This window comes from Callospermophilus lateralis, chromosome 5, assembly GCF_048772815.1.
Source record: "Callospermophilus lateralis isolate mCalLat2 chromosome 5, mCalLat2.hap1, whole genome shotgun sequence".
NCBI lineage: Eukaryota > Metazoa > Chordata > Mammalia > Rodentia > Sciuridae > Callospermophilus > Callospermophilus lateralis.
This window is the reverse complement of record NC_135309.1, coordinates 100,465,051-100,492,090: the sequence shown is the minus strand read 5'-3', so window position 1 is coordinate 100,492,090 and position 27,040 is coordinate 100,465,051. Positions and strand designations below refer to the sequence as shown.

General features: G+C 36.2%; 1 protein-coding gene across 2 annotated transcripts in view; it reads left to right on the top strand.

Annotated features, from left to right (window-relative positions):
* Vcan (versican) overlaps nt 1–27,040 on the top strand; it is a 104,959-nt gene that overhangs the window by 24,007 nt on the left and 53,912 nt on the right. The window contains exons 6-7 of one of the 2 annotated variants that reach the window (XM_076857056.2): nt 15,161–15,454; nt 21,692–24,679. In XM_076857056.2, coding sequence (XP_076713171.2) covers nt 15,161–15,454; nt 21,692–24,679 — 3,282 coding nt within the window. The remainder of the gene's footprint in view (nt 1–15,160; nt 15,455–21,691; nt 24,680–27,040) is intronic. The other variant, XM_076857057.2, reaches the window with a different exon arrangement.

The window sequence follows — 27,040 nt, the reverse complement described above, 5'->3', positions numbered from 1 at the left end:
GGATATCTTTCTTTCTTTTCTTTTAAGTTGGAGTTTTGTTATATACTCCTGGACTAAAGAGATCCTCTTGTCTTAGCCTCCCTGAATAGCTGGGACAGGTGCCTGCCTCCATACTTGGCCTGTGATCTTATATTGTATTAATTGAGCAAATGACCACAGAGCCTGAAATCTAGAATGTAGGTAGCTTCTATCTTCCTGACACTTTGAATTGATTTGAAAAGAAGACTGCTTTCAGAAACAGCACTTTAGTGTGGTTCTCCAGCACCTTAAGAATCTCACTGTCATTTAAGACTAGCAAATGTATTTTTAAAACCAAAACATCAGGGCTGAGGATGTGGCTTAAGCGGTAGCGCGCTTGCCTGGCATGCGTGGGGCGTTGGGTTCGATCCTCAGCACCATATAAAAATAAAAAAAATAAATAAAATAAAGATGTTGTATCCACCGAAAACTAAAAAATAAATATTAAAAAATTCTCTCTCTCTCTTTAAAAACAAAACAAAACAAAACTTCAGATGCTAACAGCTTCCAACTTTTTGAAGAGGAAAATAAAAACATCTGTAACATCCACTCTATGGTGAATATATGTAAAACTAGAACTTTTCTCTTCCTTTTATTTAACTAACTATAAAAATAGAATAGGAGATGGTTGGTTGGTGAATCTGGTTTTAGGGAATGAATTTGACTAATGCTCTTTCAGTAGGGTAGAAATTTATATCTCTGTTGTTTAAATTTAGAATTATATATCAGAGTGATTGTCATAAAAATATCTGGAATGCTGGTAATACTGAAACTTACCATTCCAGTATGATAAACTAAAACACAGGTAGTTTTTGAAAAAGTATATGTAAGATCTTTACCAAATATTATTAAAATGGTAAGTATTTCAGGTACAAATTCAGGACCTGATTCAAATGTGGACAAGCATCCCAAGCCAGACTATTTGATGGAAAGACAGGTTTTTGTTCCCATGATACCATTTGCAGGAGCACCTTTTGGGCCCTTCTGTGTGTCTTTTCTTCAGTTTACCTAATGGAGCTACTAAAATCCTCCTCTCTAAGATTTTATACTCCCCAACTTCAAGAGAATTATTTCAAGCTCAGAGGAGGTATCTGCAGAAATCCCAGAAATTCCAGTCTCTCTGAAAGTACTGTTAGAAAGTCTTGGTGGTAAAAGTCCTGCCAGGGATCTCCCACCCACATTCCACTCACTGGAGCTTCACCCTTGCCTTCTTCTCAGAGTGTCACAACCAGTGTTTAGGAAATAGGCTCTGTTATAAGGGTGGCTCTGAGGATGTGTGCAACATGTGTAATGAGCAAGGATTTAGTTGTGGTCCTTCCTACTTCTGTAAGCGTAGTTGATTCCAAGGCAAATGTTCTATGTGGAAGCAGTTTCTGCCTCAGTGTAACCCAGCTCCATTCATAATTAAGAATAGTTAAGAATAGGGAGGACCTCAACTGAGTCCCAGCTCTGCCATTTACTACTTGTGAGATCCTGGGCTTATATCTCTAAGCTTCAGTTCCTTCTGTTAGAAGAAAACAATAGAAATACTTGCTTTTTAATTGTAGCAGGAAGGTTGAATAAGATAATGTGTTAAAAAGCTTTTATTACAGTGTGTGGCATAGAGTAAGTGCTTAATAAATAATAGCTGTTATTATAGTTATGGGTATATGAGAAATTCTTTATTTCCACTGAATAGTTAAGAAGAAGAAAGGAGTTAAAATTGCAACTCTATGAATTATGTTCAATAGAGGAAATTTTTTGACAATGAATATTATTGAATCTCAAAAGAATCCTGATAAACTGTGAAATTTCTTTTCCAAAGATTTCTCAAAAATAAAATTGATATTAGGTTTTATAAGTGCAATATGCTACTAAAGTCTGTTGGAGTCATGATACTTGAAGGATGTAGGGAATAATTGGGAATGAGACACTTTATGAAGAAAGGGTCATTTTTAATATGAAAAATAGCTTGCTTGAATATTAGTTGAATAATTAAAAAAAGATTGGTTTAATTAATGCTTGAACATTAATTGAATAATTAAAAATAACACTGTAGTAAAATATAAATTTCTAAATTATTCCATCCAAATTGTTTGAAATAACTTTATTCTCTAATTAAAATATCATATTCCTAACTCGTATTGTTTGGGAATAACCTGGTGTCTGATTCCCTGAAGAAGGTCAGGGACACAGGAATACACCTGTGTCGCCACTGGAAGGCTTAAATAATTCTGAAAGTGTTCTTTCTGTGACTTCATATGGTATTTATTTAGAGTTGTGTGTGTGTCCAGCTATAATCCATAGCAAAAACATCCCTAAATAAGATAAATAAGAGGGGATTGTGAGGAATACAGTGTAAATATTTCACCCAAAATATATACATTTGAACTTTAAGAAAACTTCACTTCCTTTTAAACAAAATTAATAGGTTGACTATTTGATTTCTTTATGATAGCAAGTACTCATAACAACAGAGTTCCTTTTTCTTAGGCCTTTTATTGTCCCTACAGATAAATCAGAGAGTGGCAGATGTGGTCAGACTGCCTTCTGTCACGGTTGGGCCACTGAGTTCCTTTGCAAATAAGTCCATATATGCAGTATTGTGCCCTGACCTGACAAATGATTGATCCAAGATCTCATTCTCCCATAACTCCGGAGACCCACATGCTGTCTTTGCATGGACTGTATCTTCTATGTTGCCCTACCCTTTGGCTTTTACTTCATTAGATTAACTACCCTACTATTCTAATTCCTGGTTTTTATGCATGCTTTGCAGCTCCTTGACAGACCTACACTGTGGACTCTGTTTGTCTTGAAGTCTGCTTAGCTAAAGCCTGATCTACTGTCACCTATTTACCCTCATTTTCCTCCTCTCCAGAATGACCCTACACACCTGCACCTGACCCTCCAGACCCTGTGCTTGCTGCTCTTGCAAGTTTCCTTTGTCCTCATCTTCTCAACATCCTGATCTTATCTGTACTTGAAAACTTACTTCTTCTGGGACCCCCCTTTTTGGCTATTCCAGCTCACACTGAGATTTCTTTGATCTGAACTCTTACTTTATTTAGAGTTGGTTCCATGTATTTTGTTGGTTTTCTGGTTTCTCAGTGTTCATCAAATATAAAATGTTGCTAGTTTTATTCTGTAAAACTACTATAAGCTCTTAGTAAAGACAAGGCCATAAACTTTTGTATCTTTCTGAGACACTCTCAATGGCTTATTTTGAAACTAGGACACAAAATAGTTACCAAGAAATACTTGGTGGTAATTGCAGTTTTCTTCCAACCTTCTTCTTTTTTTGGAAACTGCCTGATGCCACCACCTTTCCATTTTAATAGCATTTAAAAGAATGTTTTGCTTTGTTCACCAGATTCACTAAGAGTTAGCATTAGGGTTAGGGTTTTGCATGTGTGCTTCCATTTGTTCCGGCATCATTTCTTTAAAAATCTACTCTTTCTCCATTTAATGCTCCTAGCATCCTGTTAAAAAGCAATTGACCATAGATACATAGTTTTGTTTCTGTACTCTCAGCTCTGTTCCATTGATCTATACGTCTACTCTTATGCCATTGTCTTTTTTCCTATTGTTTTATAGTAAAATTGGAAATTGGAAATTGTGAGAGCTTTGTTCTTCTTTTCAAACCCATTTTAGCTATTCTGGGTCCATTGAGCTCTCACATGAATTTTAGAATCAGCTTGTCACTTTCTATAGAAAAGCTATCAAGGATTCTGACAGAAACAACAATGAAGTGCTAGACCAACTTGGAGTAAATTACCATCTTAACAATATGAAGTTTTCTGATCCCTGAACATGGGATATATCTTTCTGGGTTTAAAGACATTTTAAAATTTCATTCAACAATGTCTTGTAGTTTTCAGAGTATAAGTTTTACTGTTCTTCTGTTTAGTTTTAAGTATTTTATTCTTTTGGATGCAAATCTAAATGGAATTTTCTTAATTTCTTTTTCTTTTTTTTTTTTAAATTAATTTTTATTGTTGGTTGTTCAAAACATTACATAGTTCTTGATATATCATATTTCACACTTTGATTCAAGTGGGATATGAACTCCCATTTTTACCCCGTATACAGATTGCAGAATCACATCAGTTGCACATCCATTGATTTACATATCGCCATACTAGTGTCTGTTGTATTCTGCCGCCTTTCCTATCCTCTACTATCCCCCTCCCCCCTCCCCTCTTCTCTCTCTACCCCCTCTACTGTAATTCATTTCTCCCCCTTATATTTTCCCCCTTTCCCCTCACTTCCTCTTGTATGTAATTTTGTATACCCCTGAGGGTCTCCTTCCATTTCCATGCAATTTCCCTTCTCTCTCCCTTTCCCTCCCACCTCTCATCCCTGTTTAATGTTAATCTTCTTCTCATGCTCTTCGTCCCTACTCTGTTCTTAGTTACTCTCCTTATATCAAAGAAGACATTTGGCATTTGTTTTTAAGGGATTGGTTAGCTTCACTTAGCATAATCTGCTCTAATGCCATCCATTTCCCTGCAAATTCTATGATTTTGTCATTTTTTAATGCAGAGTAATACTCCATTGTGTATAAATGCCACTTTTTTTTTTATCCATTCGTCTATTGAAGGGCATCTAGGTTGGTTCCACAGTCTTGCTATTGTGAATTGTGCTGCTATGAACATGGATGTAGCAGTGTCCCTATAGTGTGCTTTTTTTAGGTCTTTAGGGAATACACCGAGTAGGGGAATAGCTGGGTCAAATGGTGGTTCCATTCCGAGCTTTCCAAGAAATCTCCATACTGCTTTCCAAATTGGCCGCACCAATTTGCAGTCCCACCAGCAATGTACAAGTGAACCCTTTTCCCCTCATCCTCGCCAGCACTTGTTGTTGTTTGACTTCCTAATGGCTGCCAATCTTACTGGAGTGAGATGGTATCTTAGGGTGGTTTTGATTTGCATTTCTCTGACTGCTAGAGATGGTGAGCATTTTTTCATGTACTTGTTGATTGATTGTATGTCCTCCTCTGAGAAATGTCTGTTCAGGTCCTTGGCCCATTTGTTGATTGGGTTATTTGTTATCTTATTGTCTAATTTTTTTAGTTCCTTGTATATTCTGGATATTAGGGCTCTGTCTGAAGTGTGAGGAGTAAAGATTTGTTCCTAGGACGTAGGCTCCCTATTTACCTCTCTTATTGTTTCTTTTGCTGAGAAAAAAACTTTTTAGTTTGAGTAAGTCCCATTTGTTGATTCTAGTTATTAACTCTTGTGCTATGGGTGTCCTATTGAGGAATTTGGAGCCCGACCCCACAGTATGTAGATCATAGCCAACTTTTTCTTCTATCAGATGCCATGTCTCTGATTTGATATCCAGTTCCTTGATCTACTTTGAGTTAACTTTTGTGCATGGTGAGAGAAAGGGATTCAATTTCATTTTGTTGCATATGGATTTCCAGTTTTCCCAGCACCATTTGTTGAAGATGCTATCCTTCCTCCATTGCATGCTTTTAGCCCCTTTATCAAATATAAGATAGTTGTAATTTTGTGGATTGGTTTCTGTGTCCTCTATTCTGTACCATTGGTCCATCCGCCTGTTTTGGTACCAGTACCATGCTGTTTTTGTTACTATTGCTCTGTAGTATAATTTGAAGTCTGGTATAGCTATACTGCCTGATTCACACTTCCTGCTTAGCATTGTTTTTGCTATTCTGGGTATTTTATTTTTCCATATGAATTTCATGATTGCTTTCTCTATTTCTATAAGAAATACCATTGGGATTTTGATTGGCATTGCATTAAACCTATAGAGAACTTTTGGTAATATCGCCATTTTGATGATGTTAGTTCTACCTATCCATGAACAGGGTATATTTTTCCATCTTCTAAGATCTTCTTCTATTTCTCTCTTTAGGGTTCTGTAGTTTTCATTGTATAAGTCTTTCACCTCTTTTGTTAGGTTGATTCCCAAGTATTTTATTTTTTTTGAGGATATTGTGAATGGAGTGGTTGTCCTCATTTCCATTTCAGAGGATTTGTCGCTGATATATAGGAATACCTTTGATTTATGCGTGTTGATTTTATATCCTGCCACTTTGCTGAATTCATTTATTAGCTCTAATAGTTTCTTTGTAGACCCTTTTGGGTCTGCTAGGTATAGAATCATGTCATCTGCAAATAGTGATAATCTGAGTTCTTCTTTTCCTATTTTTATGCCTCAGATCGTATAAATCTTTCGCCTTTTACTTAATTTCTTTTTCTGATTATTTATTGTCATAAGTATGTAGAAATGCAACTGATTTTTATATATTGGTCTTGTGTCTTACAATGTTGCTGTACTTGTCTATTCATATGAACTGCTTTTTAGTCTTCTTCATTTTATTATTGTTTTAATCAGCTTTTTTTTTTTTTTTTTTGGCTGTTGTTACTAAAAGACGCAACAAGAAAATGTAGAGGAGAAAAAGTTTATTTGGCATCTCACAGTTTTAGGAGGCTCAGTTCAAAGACAGTAGGATCCATTCCTCAGGTCTTGAGGTGAGGCAGGACATCATGGTGAAAGAGTATGGTGGAGGGAAGCAGCTCATATGATGATTAGAGGCAAAGAGAGAGAGAGTTCCTTTTGCCAGATACAAATTATACCCCACAGTCACACCCCCAATGCCCTACCATCTTAAGCCACACCCCTCCTGCTTTTAGTTACCACTTAATCTCATCCAGCGATTAATTCACTAATTGGGTTAAGGCTCTCATAACCCAGTTATTTCTCCTCTAAACCTTCTTTCATTGTCTCACACATGAACTTTTGGGGGATGCCTTACATCCAAATCATAACATTTCACTCTTGGCCCCCAAAAGTTCATGACCATCTCACAAAGCTAAATACATTTATTCCAACTCCAAGAGTCCCCAGAGTCTAACCAATCAAGGATTGCTCAAAAGTTCAAGTTCAAAGTCTCCTCTGAGACTCAGGGAAAACTTGCATCATGAGTTCCTGTAAAAATCAACAGTGATTTACAAGTTTCCAATATATAAAGTTACAGAATAAACATTTCTATTTACAAGAATAGGGACATAGAAAGACGAGATAGGACCAATGCAAGACTGAAATCTAGCTGAACAAAACCAAACAAGTCCCATAGTTCCATGTCCAGTATCTGGGGGCACTTGGCAATGTGATATTCTGTCTAAAGGGCTTGTGTAGATCCACCCCTGTGGCCTTGTTGGTTGCAGCCCAAGTGGCCTTTCTCTTGGCTTGTCTCTGCTCAATTCCTGAGCTTTTCTAGGACAATGTCCCATGTAACTGACATTTCTTAATCTTGGGTATCTGCATTGCAGCTTCGGCTTCCTCCTCAAATCTCTACACAATCACTGTCTCAGGGGGTGTCTGAAGAGACTCTGACCCTGCTGCACTTTGACTGGCCCCACACCTTCCTTTGAAATTCTGGTGGAAGCCTCCATGATTCCCCATCTCCAGCATCCTTTAGTCTTGTAGAACTAGCAGCTCATGGTTGATGCCAAGGTCTGCTGCCATCTTGAGCCCTAACCAAGCCTCCAGGGTCCCTAGATGCAGAAGCCTCTGAGTTCCTGAGTAGCTGAGCGTGTTTAAAAAAAACTTCCTAGGCCCCCTTGTGCAAGAAGGTTGACCCATTGCTCTCTTCTTAAGAGAAGTTTTACTTTTATTTCCTTGAGTCTGAGATGGATAGGATATTGCCAATTCCTGAGATACCCTCAAGCCATCTTTCTTATTGTCTCTGGGCAAGGCTTTTAGCATTTCTTTAGTGGCAATAATGTTTTTAACAACTTCATTATTCCCAGTTTTACTCTCACCCTTCAAGTTCAAGTTTTTCAAATTGTTCTGTTCTGCTTTCGGCTTCTGATTATCACAGTAACTCAGCTAAAAGCCACCAGCAATATCTGCCATTGCTCGAATGCTATGCTATCTAGACATTTCTTCCATCAGATTAAGAAGTACAGCATTTTAAAAATCAGTCTCAAAGTCATAGGACATGGACAAAGTACAGACAACTTCTCAGCTAAAAAATACCCCAAATGGGCTCTCCTCCAAATTCCAATAGTATCCTTCTTTACTCATGAGACCTGTCTTCACTGTCCACAGTCCTATTGGCTTTGTGATCTTCTGATCTCCCTACAGAATTGGCCATTAAACTTTGCTTACAACAATCTAAAGCCCTTCTATCTTGCACTGCTAAGCATCTTAGAATTCCACTCACAAATTCCAAAAACCTCCAAAAGCTTCTGAACTACATGGTCAGGTTAGTAACAGCAAAAACCCTAATCCTGGTACCAACTTCTGTTTTAGTCACTTTTGCCACTATGATTAAAAGACCCAAACAGAATACTTATAGAGGAGGAAATCTTTATTTGGGGGATCATGGTTTTATGTGAGGCAGGTTATAGCATGGTGTAAGAGTGTGGTGGAGGGAAGCAGCTAACATGATGATCAGAAAGCAGAGGGTAGGGGTCACTTCACTGGCCAAATACAAATATATACCCTAAAGCCATACTCCCAATGCCCCACCTCCTCTGGCCACACTTCACCTGCCTTCAGTTACCACTCAGTTAATCCTATCCAATGATTAATTCACTGATTGGGTTAAGGCTCTCATAACTCAAACATTTCTCCTCCAAACCTTCTTGTATTGTCTCACACATGAGCACACCTGACATCCAAACCATAACAATAATGTTAACAAATATAAATAAAAAATGTCTTAATCTGAACCCCTTGAAGCATGTGATAGTCTTTGCTTCTAAGGACCTCTGAATACAAAGAGCTTCTTTGGAAATACAGTGGCCATTTACCGCAGCTATGAAAAACCCCAAGTAAATCAAAAGAGGCTGATCCTCCTGTGTTGACCTGAGGCCATACTATGCCTGTCAAATCAAATAGCACATTCAATCTTTTACATATTTTGAAGGCTCAGAAACACAGAAATTGTTTGGAACCTCTTTCTTACTAATTAAAATTCACTGCTCTGTCAATGGGAAACAATGGGATCAGACATCCTGAAAACCATAAAAGCATGTCTATATTTTAGTGGGATCTTCTTGTGTCTTCAAAATGATATGCATGATATCTTATGTAATAATACATTTGGAAATATTCAGGTTTGCTTTCAAATTACTATAATATGTTTTAGAGAATATTAACTATCATGGTAGACTAATGATAATATTCTAATTATTAACCAGAAGTTTAAAATGTCAAAACCAAATTCTATGATTTTAAACCACACTACACTTTTACTTTAGCCAGAGAAAAGTAAGAAATTGGGAAGCTTCTAGACTCTTTATTCTCAAATTAGAAACATTGTGAGTCTTATGCTAACTCTAGGTTGTAAAATGAAGTAAATTTATTTTAGCAGCCCCAGTATTTTCTTGTCACTGTTAACAGAAGGTTGTATTTTGTGCAGGATGTAAGACTAAATTTTAGGGAGAATTGCCACACTTTTGAATGATCTACAAATGCTGGTTCTTTAAAGATTATTTATCAGTATATGTTAGTTGTTAACCAGACATGTACAGCTGATGGATTTTGTGATTCAGAAGATAATACGTATTAGTCCATTAGTCCTTTCTGCTAAGATCTTCTATATATAGATGTTGGTAGAGAGCAAGGGGGGGCAGAGGGAGGGCAATTGAGTGAGCAAGTGGGTGCCTTTCTTTTAACAAAGTAAAAGTCAACACTTCAAGTTCAATGATGTTGAATTGTTATCACTATGACATTGGTAAATATTTGATATAAATGGTTTTATCATGGGTATTTAGATGCTCATTGAATGTGATTTCTTCTAGCTCACTTATCATATCTGTAGATAAATGCATACTTTTTGTTTTTACTTACATGCCATTTGACTCAAATTTCGAGGAAATGTAAAACCATTCATACCTCCTAAACTTTCATAATGAAAAAAAAAAGAGCCCAGGGCAAAGGGCATCATAATCAGTTTATATAAATTGATGTTCACATCAAACAGTTCAGTATAGTCCAATTATAAACACAAATGAACAGAAGAAACTTGAACTTTTATGACACTACTTGGGAAATACATTCATCTAGAAAATTGTGGAACTCTCTCAGGGTTGACTACCACAGAGAGCAGCCCATTATCTGCAGCCTACGACAGAATTGCATAATTATCTGTGATCAATTTCCTTTTGGTGATTGCACACAATTGTCAGTGGGAGAGAAAGATTGTATCCCAGTTTTCCTCTAGTCTTGGGCTCCCTAATAATTTTGCTGAGTGACTCCTGAGTTTATATACTTGAGTTTTCCAACATTTTGGATTATTATTAGTGTTTTGGTTTGTTTTCATCATTGTTTGCCATTTCAAAGTGTCATTTTTTAGTCATCCAAGAAGCCGCTTTTCCACATAATGATCAAAAGTGTGGAAGAAGAACAGGAATAGTCCACTTTCCAGGGAGTCTTTTATGACTAATAGTCACATTAATTTTCCTTTAATATTTCTACTGGCATTAATGCCCATGATTAAGAAGAATTAAATTTAGGAATGTTATCACTGTTAAAATCTCAACCAACAATGTGTTCTAGTTTTGTTTTGTAGATCATCCCTGGAAAATTGATGTAACAATTAATTCAAAGCTAAATGCATTTAAGTTGAAATTTTGGAAAAAAAATATGACTTAAAATACTGCAAATATGTTTTATCTATGAATATGCAAATTCTTCTCTATGTGAAATCCTCTGTTCTGCATTATGTACATACAAATATGAATATATACGCATAAACCTCAGCAAATTCTTATAAGTTGACATTTTATCTAAACTAATGTGTTACATTGTGTATATAAAAGAAATTTTGTATATTTACTGATTTTTTTTTACTCTCTCATTAGAGAAAATGAAAATGCTCTCATGGGTAAATTACCATGTTCCAAATCTATACTTTAGCTATAAATTAGATTAAGTATCTTATCCATGTAGCTGTTTTGATGAGGCTACTTCTGCAACTTAATAGTAATTGAATTTTTGTCAAACTATACGAAAGACATTTGTTTTCTAAGAGGAAAAATATCAGATATCTGAAATTACATTAAACTGTTTGGTGCAAGTGTCCAGAACTGAGATAGAACACAACCTCATCCTATGCTAATTAAATAGCATTTTCTCTCAGAAGACTCTGCATCCCCCACCTAGCTCTAATGTGGTTCTGAGATAAAAGGTTGGAAGGAATTTTCATTATTCACATCAGAGGCAAAAAGTTGCCTGTAAGGTAGCCTCAGGGTGGGAGCTTATGCAGCTGGGCCAATTAGGTCATGTTGAGAGAGCACAACTAAGCAAATGTCCCCAGTTGCTTTGCTTGACTTCTCATGTTTGCTGTGATCAATGGCTTTCTCTTTTGTCTCTGGTTCCTGACTTGGCTTTGCCTCTAGTCTTCAGATTTTATCTTTTGACACATCCTCATATGACTGTTCCTTTCTGAAACCATGCCTGGATTTACTTTATTGTCATTAATTCAGACTTAATTTCTGTCCAGTTTCATTCCATTGTGCTGTGAGAATATCTATTTGATTTTTACGTAATTCTGAACTATGCATGGAAAAATTGAAACTTGGCTGCTCTTTCCAGTGTAACAGTGTTCAATTATTTTCTGTGATATATTATTGAGGAGAAATCTGCTGCTTTTATTGTTGGTACCTTGGCTTACCTTTTGCAAAATGGGATTCTTTTAAGACACGAGTCCTTTGTATTTGGCTTAAATTGCTGTTTCAGACCCTTGCTCAGGGTTTTCGGCTCTGCCCTATTCCTTTCTTTGCTCACTTGTTGTCTTTGACACAATCTTGGGAGGCAAGTGACTTCATGTACATTTGGCTTTGTTCTCTCCTGCTCTGATTTTGTTACCTGGTCTGTTCACTCTGCTTCTGTCTGAAAATTTACACAGAGGCTTCCAGAAACTTAATATTGAGTCATGTCTGTTGTAAATCAATTCAGAATTCTCTTGATTGATACACAAGAGTAGTGTCTTAGAGCAAGGTTCTTCAAACTATTCAATGAAACAGATCCATGTACAGATGTCCTGGGGGTGATGTTCAGAGGTTGATACACAGAGAGGACAGAAGTTTGGACATACAACTTATCATATTTTGTATGAATTCAGGATTAACCAGTAAGAAATTAAAGACATGGAGAGAGTTCTATAGTGTAAAGACTTCACCTTATCCTTAGGTTTTATAGGTGAGCAAGTTAATTTTCATGCTAAACAATTAGGATTTAGGAAGTTTAGGTAGTTAATTTTGGAACAGGGTTAAAATAAATGTTTTTTATTTTTTTCTCATTCTGAAACAAAATGACAGTTATGCCCTATATGATGGCTGATCTCTCATTGCCTTTGTAGATGAATTTTCTCATTCATTACCTGAAAGTAAACTCAACTGATCCAATTAAATCATCCTTTTCCCAGCTGAGTTACATGAAACCTAATGGTGATGTCTCTTCCAGTATATATATATTTATTTATTTATTTATTTTAGTTGTCGATGGACCTTTATTTTATTTATTTATATGTGGTGTTGAGAATTGAACCCAGTACCTCACACATACTAATCAAGCTCTTTATCACTGAGTCACAACCCTAGCCCCTCTAGTACATTTTTCAAAAATTTTTATTTGCAATGTTTGAAAAATTCCTACATATAAATGAAAAGGAAAACAAGTACTCTGATGATAACAAAATTTGATCAAAGTAATAAAATCATTCTATAGGTATCAGAGAGATAAATGGAAATTGTACCCTCTAATTAATTAGTTAATTAATTAAATTAATTAATTTTTTACTATAAAATCAGATTAAATAGGAATTTCTGTATGAGAAGTTCTATAAGTCAGCCTGTATTGATTTAATGATAAGGGAATCCTTTTTAACCAGGCTATTTATTTCCTTCAATATCCCAAACATGTTTGCTGCTTAAAAATGGGAGTCTAATTATCATTCTGTCATTTCTCCTCATTAGCCCTTTGGTCTGGGCTTATTTGGAGAAGTTAAGGTCCCCTCACAATGCTATTTGAAGAGTGAAGTTTTATTCAGTTAATGACATTTCTTTGCCCTGCTCTGTCTGGCTGATCACTCTTGTTACTTAGAAGCAACAGTGGTTTTGCTTTAAAGTGCAAATGGCATGAATCTAAGACAACAATGCTGATATTTCCCTATAATAGCAAGGCCAAGTGTTCTACGTTTGGGGCACAAATGTTGACATTCTGCCCTCTTGAACACTTGCATCCCTTTCAGGCCCAATGTAAGTGTGACACTGAGATGAATGGACTGCTCAGGGTGATCTTGCTTCTACCTCTGCCATTTTCCATGTTTGAGCCAGGTAGGTCCATAGGGAGATGGATTACCTGTACCAGGCAGAAGCCATCCAAAGCATTGCACTAGAGTTAATGTTACTTAGTGTGCTATTTGGGGAAAATTGAAAAAAGAGACCTTATTTCTTAACAAGAACTTGAAATGCCATTCATTTAACAAAAATTATTGAGTATGTACTCTGTGACTGGTATTGTGGCTTTTATGCTTTTTAACATTTAATAGGAAGGGAGACATTGTGGGAGCAGGGAAGGGGAACTTGTGGATTTTTGAATTTGAGATTATAGTTCTTTGCTGAAATAGAGAGTTAAATATAAAAACCTCTTCTTACCTCTACCACTTCTTTCAGACAGGTAAAAAAAAAAAATTCTCTCTTCTTCCAATAACTATTATTAGGATTTGGCCTGTTTTTCTCAGTAGCAATTTTAAATTTAGAGAAAAACTGATGTGTGTGCTTTGGCTGTCCGCCCCCCCCCCCATTTTTTTCATAAAATTATCACACACTCAGAGTAATGGCCCTATTCAGTTTAAACAGTTGCTTGTTATTTCTGGCTTAAGTCCAGTAAAGATTCAAATCATGAGTGTTCTTTGTATCCCTGTTGTTTAATATATCACAGAATCAGAGATCAACCACAATGAGATAGAAATGGGACCTGCAGCTGCTACAATAATGAACTATCGATATTTCAGCTTCCTCTCTCATTTTTTTATTCCTCTTTGTGTCTGCTGTATTTGCTTAGGTGTTCTTTAATCCTACCTCTGAATTTTGGCCACTTGTGCTCATATGTGAAAAGCATCATTTAATTTGAGTGGAATTTTTCTTGGCAAATTGTTAGACAAGTTACCCAAATAAAATTCCAACTTAACAATCTGTAAATTTTCCAGCATACTTTATTGCAACATGTTGACTGATACTAAATAAGTCCTCTGCTAAATAATCTGATGATAAACAAAACAAATGTCCGGGCTTTCCCTGTTATTCAATTAGCAAACATAAATGTCTCTTGAATCTAATTAGAGTCCCTGCTGGTACTTATTGGTGCCGTTGTAAAAACTAGAAAAAAGTGCCCCTTCTGGGTAGACAGATTCTTTGTCTGGGCAGAGCAAGTAGAAAAATCGTGTTCCTCCAAAGGGGCTTCGGTCCTTTTGGCTGGCTGGGTGCTAGCTGATGTCAACACCCATACACCCTTGGCCTATGCTGCTTTCTGGGCCACAGCCTAAAACACCAACATGGAGCTTGGAACAGGAAGCAGGAAACAGTATCCCATTGCTTCAGTCCTTTTCTTTCTTCAAACATCTGGAAGTTTTCTTATTTGGGATTTAATGGGAGTTAACCTATTCTGATGATAGTGGCATGTGGGAAGTAGGGTCATAGAATTACTACTTGATTTTGGTATAAACAAAGTGAAAACATCATGTGTAGATCAATGCAGCTTCCTCCTTCCAGCGTAAATTGTTACAGGCTCTTTCATTGAAAAGAAAACCCATTCCCTGGAACCCAATGAACCGCTTGGAAAGATTTGTTCATTTTAAGGAATTATCAAATGACTGCTTCTATGGCTTATGGGGAAAAAAAAAAAAAAAAAAATATATATATATATATATATATATATATATACACACACACACACACACACACACACACACATAGAACAAAACTTTTCTGATGTGTTGTTCTTATTATATATTACTAATAATTATTTCAAAATATCCCTTATATTTTCTGAATTACAGTTTCAGAAGCTGTTACCTTGCTATGAAAAGTGTCACTCCCCGCTTGTCTGTGCTTATCAAAACAGGAAAGAAATGAATAGAAAACCTAAGGATTTTCCCCCCTTCTTCTTATTCCAGGTGATGTGTTCCACATCACTGCTCCCAATAAATTCACCTTTGAGGAGGCTGAAGAAGAGTGTGAAAACCAGGACGCCAGGCTGGCGACGGTGGGGGAACTCCAGGCGGCGTGGAGGAACGGCTTTGACCAGTGTGATTATGGGTGGCTGTCGGATGCCAGCGTGCGCCACCCTGTGACTGTGGCCAGGGCGCAGTGTGGAGGTGGTCTACTTGGGGTGAGAACCCTGTATCGTTTTGAGAACCAGACAGGCTTCCCTCCCCCTGATAGCAGATTTGATGCCTACTGCTTTAAACGTAAGTGTTTATTATCTTTTTAAAATTTTCAGATTTTAAAAAAAAATACTTCAAAGGCATGCACAGACGTTCAAATAGCCATTGGAATGGATTCTATATCTTGCAGTATGTGCACAGAATGGAAACAGTTCAGGGACCTTCAGAAGCAAGCACACTGAACAGCAGCAAGATGGCTAAAACAAGAGGAAGGTTGACAAATGGATTTTTAGAGGGGATGGGGAAATATTTGGTTAAGGTCTTAACTTTATATGTTGTACCCAGAATCATAGAATGTATTTCTGAATAATTGTTTTATATTAATTTAAGTCCTCAAATACATTTTTTTTTTTGTTGGTGCTATAATGTTGAGACCAACTATTACTGGGTAAATCCTGAATTCTGTTTGTCTTATTTGATATCACTTTCTTTGAAATGGCAGAGTTTAGATTTCAGTAATTGCAGGTGAGTAATTAGAGCTGACATGGATCATTATAATGTTCAATTCCTACTTAAAAATGAACCATACTGTCAATAAAAATATCCATGTATCTCATCTTATTTCAACTAATGGATATGTTCCTTTTAATGATTAATTCTATACTGAGTTAATTGAAGTATAGTATATCCCAAGTATTGCAAACAGGCTATCTTCAATTAGATTTACTACTTAAAATTAGTTTTATGTAACATTTTTCAACATTCATGATATAATTACTTCACATTTCCAGACACCCTTACGTTATTTTGGCAACAATAATCACATGACATAGTATCATGATTGTAGAATGCTTTAAACAAGAAAGTAACTATAAGCTTATTGTAATATCTACTGTAGGGTATACATTGTGCTAGCCAAACAATGAATGCCTAGAGTTTTTGGGGACCTTGTGGATGTCCAACTAAGTCATATTATATTGAAATATCATACTTTTTTTTTTTTTTTACTAGATTGCCAATGTATCTTGTTATAGCAATATTTAACATCAATGAGTAGAAAAAACAGTAGGGTAATTATGTAACTGGTTTCTAAACTAAATATGCAGCTGTATTTGCCAGTGCAAAGGACAGAGCTGTAATGTCAAGTAGTCAACAGAATAGATGTTAGTTCAATGGAAAGGTTTCATTCCACATACTTCTTTCTGTCTCCCAGCAAGATGCCTCTGCTTGCACTTCTTCCCCCGGACTCAACTTTCTGAGTGTTAAAGCAATGTGTTGTGTATTAGCTTGTTACAAGCTGGCTGATTCACAAAAGGCCATTGAAAATATGAGCTTTTGTTTTCAGACCCTGAAACAACAGAAAAAGTCTTTTCCTAATCATTTTCAGGAAAACAACAACAATTAACAAAAACCTTATTATAAAAGTAGGTATATATACATTTCTTGAAGTTGCAGTCATACTACACTGATTTCCAGATAATTTAGGCTCTAATATCAGCTTCGTATGAAGTAACTGATGTGATGAAGGAACAAGGTCAGATTATGTGTAGGAGGGAAGGGAAAGGCTAACATACGGGAGGAGCAGATCATCCAGACGGCCTTACCCAGTTGACTTTTTCTGTGCTTTATAAAACTGGCACTAGAAAACTTTTAAATAACATGTTTTCTTCCCAAGGGTAAAACTGAAATCAAAATCTGTCTGTCACCACAAACAGTAGCAAAGAATTCATCCTCCTGTGTTTTAAATTATTTATTTAAATGAAAAATTCACATGAGTATGTAAAATAAATAATGAGATACTTAGATTTAAATAGATTAATCACCTACTAAAAATCTACATAAAATAGGAAATATGTTTTAAGGTTTAGTTCTATTATTTTCTAATTCATTTAAATATATATAACTTATAAATAGAATGGGTTCATAGCTGGGTTCTTTTCTCCCTAGACTGGAGTCCAGATCCTTGTTTATTTCCTCCTTGCCCAAGACCTAAGCACATTCAGAATTCATTCAGCACGTAAAGTTCAGTTATAACAGGAAAGCCTTCCTTAAACTACACACAGTATCCATAGCTTCTTCAAATTTCTAACACATTATTTAAGGATATTATATATTTTTAAAGACTTTGAGAAACATTCTTAAGATGATCAATGTCCACTTTTCCCACATAATCCAGTAGTGACTAAATTATGTAGGGGAACATTTGCAGGAGTCATGGACTCAGCTATAGTCCTAATAATGATTTCCAGTGATGTACGGCTGCCTGGTTAAGTAGTAGAATTTTCTATATGCCCATAGTTTTCTCATTTGCTTTTATCAAACATGGAAATTGTTTTTTTTTAAACCATATGAGTGAACATTCTAAATCTTATTTTACTGTAATTCCCTTTTTCCTTATAAGTCAGAATAGTACCCTTACAATAACTGATAATAAATACAGTTAGAATCTATTCTGGTCAAATAAATTTGAACAACAGGTGAATGAATGTCTTGGTGAAGTAAAGTTTTCCTAGTTCCCCTTCATGATTAAACTAGATTGTGAACTTTTTATTTTTTCTTTGACCTCAGAATTAAACATGTTCTGTGAAATTCAGAAAGTAATATAAAGGGCTTTGAGAGTTCACTCCATATATCCCCAAATTTAAATGAATCAAAACCACCCAAAACTAATGAAAATCTACATTGCATATTATTAAGATCTCCAAGAGAGGGAGAAGGGCATGATTCCTAGAAAAGCTGTTCTAAGATTTAATGACCATTACCCTCAGATACTTTTTATAATTATCTAAGAGTTTGAATCCATATTTCCCTTTTAAATTGGAGACCAGTATCTAAATAACAGTCATTTCTATTGAACACAATTGTTTAACTGTCCCTCAGCATCTTCTCTAATTGTAATAATTTCCCTGTTTCAAAAATCTGAATTTCCAAACCCCTAATAATCATATAATTTTGTTTTGATCCTTCATTGCTTTTCACATCCCTCTGTTTGATTAAGTTTGGAATTAGAAATAGTGGTCTAGAGCAGACTAAATTAGTTCCTGCCACTTTATATACTAGTCTATATATCTGTTTACATTTAAAATTGACATGCCCTTCCAACCTGTGGTCACATCACTATTTTTTTGTGACCTAAACTAAATCATAATTGGCCCTAAGGTGCTAATGGTAATCCTTCTCTAATTTATATTTCAAAAATGATTCCTGTCTATTAGATTTGAATCAGGATTCAGTCACTCATGAAACTTTTAACAGATATTTCAAACTCTAATTTCACTGTTTTGACTTTACGACTTTCCTCAACTGTGAACCCAGGGTCAACCTATCAAATATCCCCTCCATCTGTGACCTCTTCCCATGTTTATATATATTTATATGTATCAGATTTAATACAGAAGAACCAATTTAAAATTTCTCCATAATGTAGATAGTGTGGGGTAGGAGTTAAATCAACTATCATGCTGCTAATAGGGGTTTTATATTTTATTAGGAAATTCTGCCTCATGTCTTGCAACAGAAGCACAGAGAAGATAGTCCATAGGACATAAAATATCATAAGTACTGTGATGTAAAACATCTGTGGGGCAGACAGCTGCAAAGGTTGGAAGGGAACTTTTGTGGGAACAGAAATATGCTGGTTTTTGTTGGCTTCCTCAATAATGAAGTTGACGGAACACTGGTAGTTTTCCAAGACCAAAAAGTCTCCATGTGAATGTACCTTCTGGGGCGGGGGCACTTTTAGAGTACTCTAGAGTTGTGTTTTCATCTTCATAAGTCATCAGTAACACAGTGATATTTTTTCTTAAGACATCTCTTTGTAGGTATCTGTACACTCAGAAAATTATTTCCTTTTTTGGAATGGCCGCAACAAATGGCACAGATGACCAGATACACTGAGCTGTGATGGAAGTCAGCTGTTAAGTTGACGAAAAAGCCACTCAACCCCAAAAGGAAGTCTGAGGCTTTTCATTCTGGGTTGTAGAATTAATTAACGTAATTGTAAGCAGACTTTCTTAAATGGGGTTCTAAAATTATCAAAATCCTTTTTTTTTTCTTCTAAAAACAAAATCACCTAAATCCTGGCTTTGTAAGGCAGAGATGTATCGCTAACACTTTGCTATATGACAAGGCTAAAAGACAGCAATAGCAAGCTGTACCGTAATAATTAACAATGATATATGTTTATTTAGTTTTTAAATCTGAGTCCATTTAAAAAATACTATAAAAATATTTTCACAGCATTATAGAGAGTTACTATCAGAGAGCGTGGGTTGGAATGTAGGAAGACCCCATTCACAAGGCTTTTCTTTGGCCCCAAATCAATATCACCTTCTTTTAAGTTAATTTCATCAGCCATGGAATTACTCAGAGGGAAAAGGTAAAATTAGCTTTTTTGTTGTTATTAATAATAATATGATTAGATTTTCTCTAATATGTAGTTTTGTAAAAGGTTATATTATGTTTCCATGGGAACTTTCTCTGTACATATTTTTTACTATTTCCCCAAAGAATGCTATTATAAGACAAACATGATATTTGGCAGTAAATGAGGTAACGGTTATGAAATTTCAGAGGATAGAGAATTGAATTAAAAGAAAAATAGCCAACCACATTTTGGGTCTTTAAGTTGTTCTTGTCAATCAAAGTAGACCAATACTTTTTTTCAGGAAATGAAGGCAGAAAGAGTTTTTCCTAAAAAACGGGGAGAAAAAAAGATTATTTAACTTTTTTTTAAAGACTTCATTTCTTTTTTGTTTTGTTTTGTTTTGTTTAATTTTGTTTTAATAAAAGAGGATAAATAGTGACAGGATTTAAAGAACATTTACATGCACAACACTGTAAATGGTCACCAAGTTTTCCTTATAAAATTGATGATTCTGGGCTCTAAAATGGTTTAGGACATGATGATACCTAGTAACAGCACGTGCCAGACAAAAAGTAAGGAACCTATTACTGCACTATTCTGATTACTATAAAATCACATCATTTTATCATTAAGTTTTGACAGAGAAGATGAAGCCAGAAAGTACCTAATTTTGTTTCTCAAGAGGTCCTGTATGGAGATTATTAAAAAGAAGATACCAGATATTATAGATTCTGCAGATACTACAGCTATTATCAGAGAGAAAGGACATTACCTGTCAACCAGCTGTAAGTCCTACAGGATGTAACAAAACAAGAATTATGAGTTTCCTTAGAATACTTCCTATCTGAGTTCAGTGGCAACTAATTTTGATTTTCAAAAATACTAATTTCTTAAAAAGTACAATATTTATATGCTAGACTGCTGCAGTTTCCCTGTGACAAGAAGGAGTTTTATTTATAGTAGTCATTTTAGTGCACTATTTAAATTTCTTTAAACAGCCCAGCCATTCTCTGTCAATCTGGAGACATGATAACATGGCTTTTTATGATGATACATTCCTTTATATTGCCAGGCTCTACCCTTTTCCTCATGCTCAGGGTAGATCCAGTGACTTGTAATTATGGACATAAAACATATCATGTAGGCAGTGTACTTCCTGTAAGTTTGTGTTTTATGTTAAACTAAGAGTAGGACCAAGACCCTGAAGAAGGTCAAACATAGTGTATAGAACACAGAACACAATGTAGAACAACACATGCCAACCAGCCTCTGCCAGACGCACTTTATAACTTATTAGAAACAAATCTACAGAGTTGAAAGGAAGATGAAGACAAATGTCCAACACCTGGAATCAAATGAAGATTGGTATAAAAAAGTTTAATATCCTGTTTTTATGAAAGTCTCCACATGATGGACAATGTAATGGTTTGTAACTCAGTTGCATTTGATGTGGGTTTTTTTGTTGTTTTGCAGTCTGTGACACTCCCTCTCCCCTGAGACACTGTGCAGTTTGAGAAGGAGGGAGGGTGTGGAGAGAGCTAGTGGCAGGGCACAGTAGCTTCCAGAATAATAGTGTCAAGTTTTCCCACTAGGTGTCAAGGTGCTGTTGTTGGTTATGATAAATAAGCTCCTGAGCCTCCAGAATCTGCATTTCCACTTTTTGGACTTCTCTATATGTTGAAACTATATAGTGTTCATTTTCCTTAATTGAGAACATGCATTCATACCTGTGGGCAAAAATTCATTTCCTTATAACATAAAACAACTTACGAATTTCAGTAACTGTTCAATTATCTCTCTTTGGGTTAAGTACAATTTTTAGACTCCTTTCCATCACTAAATACTTTGGGTTCACCTGAAAATAACACAGCAGCATTTAACAAACACTGGACATACAGCATTTTTTAAAATTTTTAGTGACTTGTCTAATCAACTCTTTGAAATTATTTTTCTAGCTAAACAGAATATAACAGAGTCTACAACCGTCGAATTGAATATCCTCGCAGAAACTACATCACCCAGTTTATCCAAAGAACCACAAATGGTACTCGACAGAACTACACCAATCATCCCTTTAGTCACCACATTACCTATCATTACAAAAAAGTTCCCTCCTATAGGAAATATGGTCAATTTTGAACAGAAAGCCACCACCCAATCTCAGGCGATCACAGACAGATTAGCCACTGTGTCACACACGTCTGTTGGGAGTTCTGAGAAGCCTTGGGAAATGGACTACTACTCACCTTCTGCTTCAGGACCGCTTGAAAAGCCAGACATATCTGAAATTAAGGAAGGAATGCTCCAAAGTACAACTGTTGTCTCCCAGCATGCTACTGATTCTTGGGATGGTATCATGGAAGATACAGAAACAAAAGAATCAGTAACACAGATTGAGCAAATAGAAGTGGGTCCTTTAGTAACATCTATGGAAATCTCAAAGCCCACTCCTTCCAAGGAATCATTTGTAACCAAAACACCATTTGTATCCACAGAAATGACCTCAGAATCCACAACTGAAGAGAAAACAGTAAGCACCACTCCTGATTTGGTGAGCACAAGTCACTCTGAATTCACCTTGGGAAAAGAAGATAGTGAAGACAGAACACTTACAGCTAGATCTGATCAGGGTACCTTGGTCCTTAGCCAAATACCCGAAGTCATTACAGTATCAAAGACTTCAGAAGACACCACCCACTCTCAGTTAGAGGACTTGGAGTCAATCTCAGCATCCACAACCGTTTCCCCCGTAACGATGCCTGACAACGATGGATCTCCGATAGACAGCTGGGAAGAGAAACAAACAAATGGTAGGATAACTGAAGATATATTTAGCCCATCTTTGTCTACTACACCTTTCCCATCACAGCACATTACAGAAGTAGAATTTTTCCCTTATTCTGGTGATAAAATATTAGTAGAGGGAATATCTACAGTTATTTACCCCTCACCACAAACAGAAATGACACAAGGAAGAGAAAGAACAGAAACACCAAGGCCAGAGGTGGGAACAGGTCCTCATACAGATGTTGGAATACAGGAAAAGTTCACCAAAGATCCATTTATAGGTAAAACAGAGGAAGAAGACCTCTCTGAAATGAAGCTCTCTACCTCTCCTTCAGATCAAATTCATTTTACACAATCTACTAGGGAAATGACTACATCTTTTGATTCCCCATCATGGACGACAATGAAGCCAACTGTGAAGCCAACAGAAGCAAAAGATGTTGAGGAAGATAGTGTAACAGCTCTGGTTGGATTAGGAACAGAAGGCTATCAAGGTACTGCCAAGTATGAGGAAGCTATTACCACAGTGCATTCAACCCACAGTACTTTAAGTGTGGAGGTGGTCACTGTATCAAAGTGGTCATGGGATGAAGACAATGCAACATCAAAGCCTTTAGAGTCCACAGAACATGCACACTCTCCAGAATTTCCTCCTGTCTTACTCACCACTATGGGAGCAAATGGAAAGGATCAAGAAATCCCAAGCTTTACTCAAGATGGAGAAGATGAATTTACTCTTATTCCAGATAGTGCACAAAAGCCATTAGAAAAGTTCACAGATCATGGGAAATTCACAGTTAAATTTCAGCCAACTACATCTATTAGTATAGCAGAAAAGTCAACTTCTAGACCTTCAACCACTGAAGAAAGAGTTCCACCTACCACAAGCACAGGAGAACAAGTTCATGCAACCACAGAAGGAAGTGCCATGGACGAAGAAGAAGATATAGACATCTCTAAGCCAGAACCTACTGTCTCTCCCTTTGCATACACTTCAGATGTGGAAGGAGTAACATTTGCTAATTATAGTAGCACCCAGGAGCCTACTACGTATGTAGACATGTCCTATACCATTCCTCTCTCTGTAATTCCCAAGACAGAATGGGGTGTGTTAGTACCTCCTGTTCCATCAGAAGGTGAAGTTCTAGGGGAGCCCTCTCAAGACATACGTGTCATTGAACATATTCACCCAGAAGCAACTGTGTCTCCTGAAACTCTGAGAACAACAGAAATCTCACAGGAAACAAGTCAGGAAGGATTCCCTTGGGATGAACCAACTTCAGGAAAACCAGTTCTTCCTCTGAGTTCTACAGTGGGCCCACCCAAGGAGGCAGCCACATCATTGGATGAAGAGGGTGACGGATCAGCATTTACAGTCTCTGAAGATATATTGGGAACAGGTTTTACAAGAGTCCCGATTTTAGAAACAACTCCATTTGGAAAAATTGAGTCTTATCCACTTGGTGCTGTAACTGAGCACAAAGCAGAAACAGATGAAATGGTAACACTAATACCAAGTGTCAGGCCCAAAGTATTTTTAACTCCAGAACCTGAAGAAAAATATGAAGCAGAAGGTAGTAGTACAACAGAATTTGCGTCACCTTTGAGTCCTCTGAGCACCCGTGTTACCCAGTTTGTAGAGGAAGCCACTACTGAGAAAAGAGAGAAAACCTCTCTAGATTATATTGATATAGGCTCAGGGTTATTTGAAAAGCCCAAAGCCACAGATCTTGCAGAATTTTCAACAGTCAAAGCTACGATTCCAAGTGACATCCCCATTGCCTTCAGCCCAGTAGACAGACTCCACACAATCCCAGCATTCAAGCCATCTACAGCATTCACTGAAAAACCACTTCTCATTGACAGGGACCTTGGCGAGAAAACAACACGAGACATGGTACTCATTGCACAATCAACATCTCATGTTCCTCCCACCACCCTTGTTGATATTGTAACTAAGGAAACAGAAACCGATATTGATAGAGAGTATTTCACCACGTCAAGTATTTCTGCTATACAGCCAACAAGACCACCCACTGTGGAAGGCAAAGAGGCCTTCAGACCTCAGGCATTTTCCACTCCACAACCCCCGGAGGGGACAAAATTCCACCCTGATGTAAATGTTTATATTATTGAGGTCAGAGAAAACAAGACAGGTAAGTCTTTGCTTTCTAGACATGCCTTTCAAGGCAATCAGCATTTTATATTGAAAGTTACTTTTTGGAAAAAATTAATCAACATACCAAATGCTGCCATTAGAAGATAACTGGAGTGTGAAAAAAAAATGTATTAGCTTCATATATTTGTACAAGAATTGGAAGAATATGTTAAACAATTTGGAAGAATGTTAGATACGATTTTGTTTTAAAGTCATAAGAAGCCCTGCTTTACCATCTAATATAACCAATCATCACCGTTACATCACTTCAGAACATGCAGAACAAAATGTTTTAATTTCAATGTCTTTCCATACATTACTACTCAAGTGTAGCACTAGACTGTGTTAACATTCCATTGGTCTGTAACTATTAACCCTTGGTACTTACAATGTGGACAGCTAAAACATTTTTGCATATCCCTAGTGTTGACAGAAAGACACCTAACCATTTGCTTTGATTTTTTTCCCCATGATTTTGCAGGTTTATTATGCAACTTGTAGGTGGGTAATACGTTTCTAGTTTAAATATATTTTCATGCAAATTCAACATATTTTTAACCTATTGTTTTTAGTACCTTGATATATTGTTTTTAGTACCTCAATGCGGCACTATTAGGAATGCAATCTAGCTTATTTCTAGGTGTTATTATAATTCTTTGTATCTAATGGAATTTCAGAAGATGGATATGTAAGCAGACCTTTGTTTGCAAACACTAGGCTGTAATATTGTTTATATTATTATTTAACTTTTTTTCTCTAGGAATGTTTGCAATGCCTTCTATTCCAACTCAAATACTTTAGCTCTCTGACAGAATTCTTAAATGCTGTTTCTTTATACTGATTAATACTTGCAATTGTCAAGTATTTCTTCTGCATTCCTTTTCTGTCTCTCAGAGCTGAGTAGAAAAGAGAAGTTACCAAGAAATAGGAATGATGATTACTGTTAGTAGGATTAGAAGAGAGAGAAAGATGTAACCATGGGGCGGGGAGTGAAGAGAAACAAGGAGGAAATTACTGCCAATATATAATTGGAGAATTTGGAAAAGTACTTGAGCAACTTATTCTATAGAGGTTTTTCTCAATTTATATTACTCTATTAATGTAAATATTGAGTTGAATTGAATAACATAAAATACAGTACAAATGTTCTTCATCTACCAATTCTTTTAAATGGGAGATTGTACATTGTTAGGACAATCAAATTACAAAATGGAACAAGCTAAGTTGAAGATACATAGCACCTTAGATTACCCGAGGAGAGTTGGCAGTCATTACGAAAACAAAAACAAAACACTTAAGTTTATAAGTGGTTATTCAAAACAGAGAATCTGAATAACCCAGCCTGAAGCAATTTATACTAAGGGTCTAGATTTTTTTAATATTTATATTTTTAGTTGTAGTTGGACACAATACCTTTGTTTTATTTATTTTTACGTGGTGCTGAGGATTGAACCCAGGGCCTTGCATGTGCTAGGCGAGTGCTTTCCACTGAGCCACAATCTCAGCCCCTAAGGGTATAGTTTTATGTGACTTATTGACATAAATTCATACAGACCTGGGAGATATGAATAGGTGTTTTTTTCCCCTCCCACTTTTAAAATGTGGAGCTCTGCTCCTCTTCCAGCTAATTTTGTTTTATGTTGATTTATAATTGGTCAGAAAACTGTGGAATATTTGTATACCTCCATCAGGTGGGGTTTCAGTGCATGTGTAAGAGTGTGTGTGTGTGGAGGTATGTTATCTATTGAGCAATCTATCTATCATCTCTAGTTTTGTGTGTTCTATATATGCTGTCCTTAATAATACAACCATTGTTTATTGTCTTTATAAAACAATGAGATTTATTTACTCAGGCCCAACTGCTTACTTACACTAATATTATTTGTTTCCAATAAGAAATTCAATTTTCCATCATTTTGAACTTTGGCAAGGGAAAACCCTAAAGCACATGTTCAATTAATGAGTTCTAAGGCAGGTGCATACATTAATAAGGGAAAGTGCAGATATGCCTGGAAAACTAACCTTTTTATGTACCAAGGCACATTTTTCCAGACTGGAAAATCCTTGGTGAATGTATAAACTTGTATAAATCTATTCCTCTGAATAGAATTGACCTTTACATATACTTTGTATCTAAATAAGCAAAAATACCACCCATGCTACATTATACCAAGGCATTCATAATTTTTTGCTGCACTCAGCAAGTCATATAAATCTCGATTTCTTTTTTTTTTTTTAATGCTATGAAATAAAACATGCTACTCAGGACATGCTTATGTTATATTTGCTCAAGTGGATCTTAATAGCAACTTAAGGGTGCTGTGGCTGGAGGGCAACTGGTTAGCAGTTAAAAAAATCT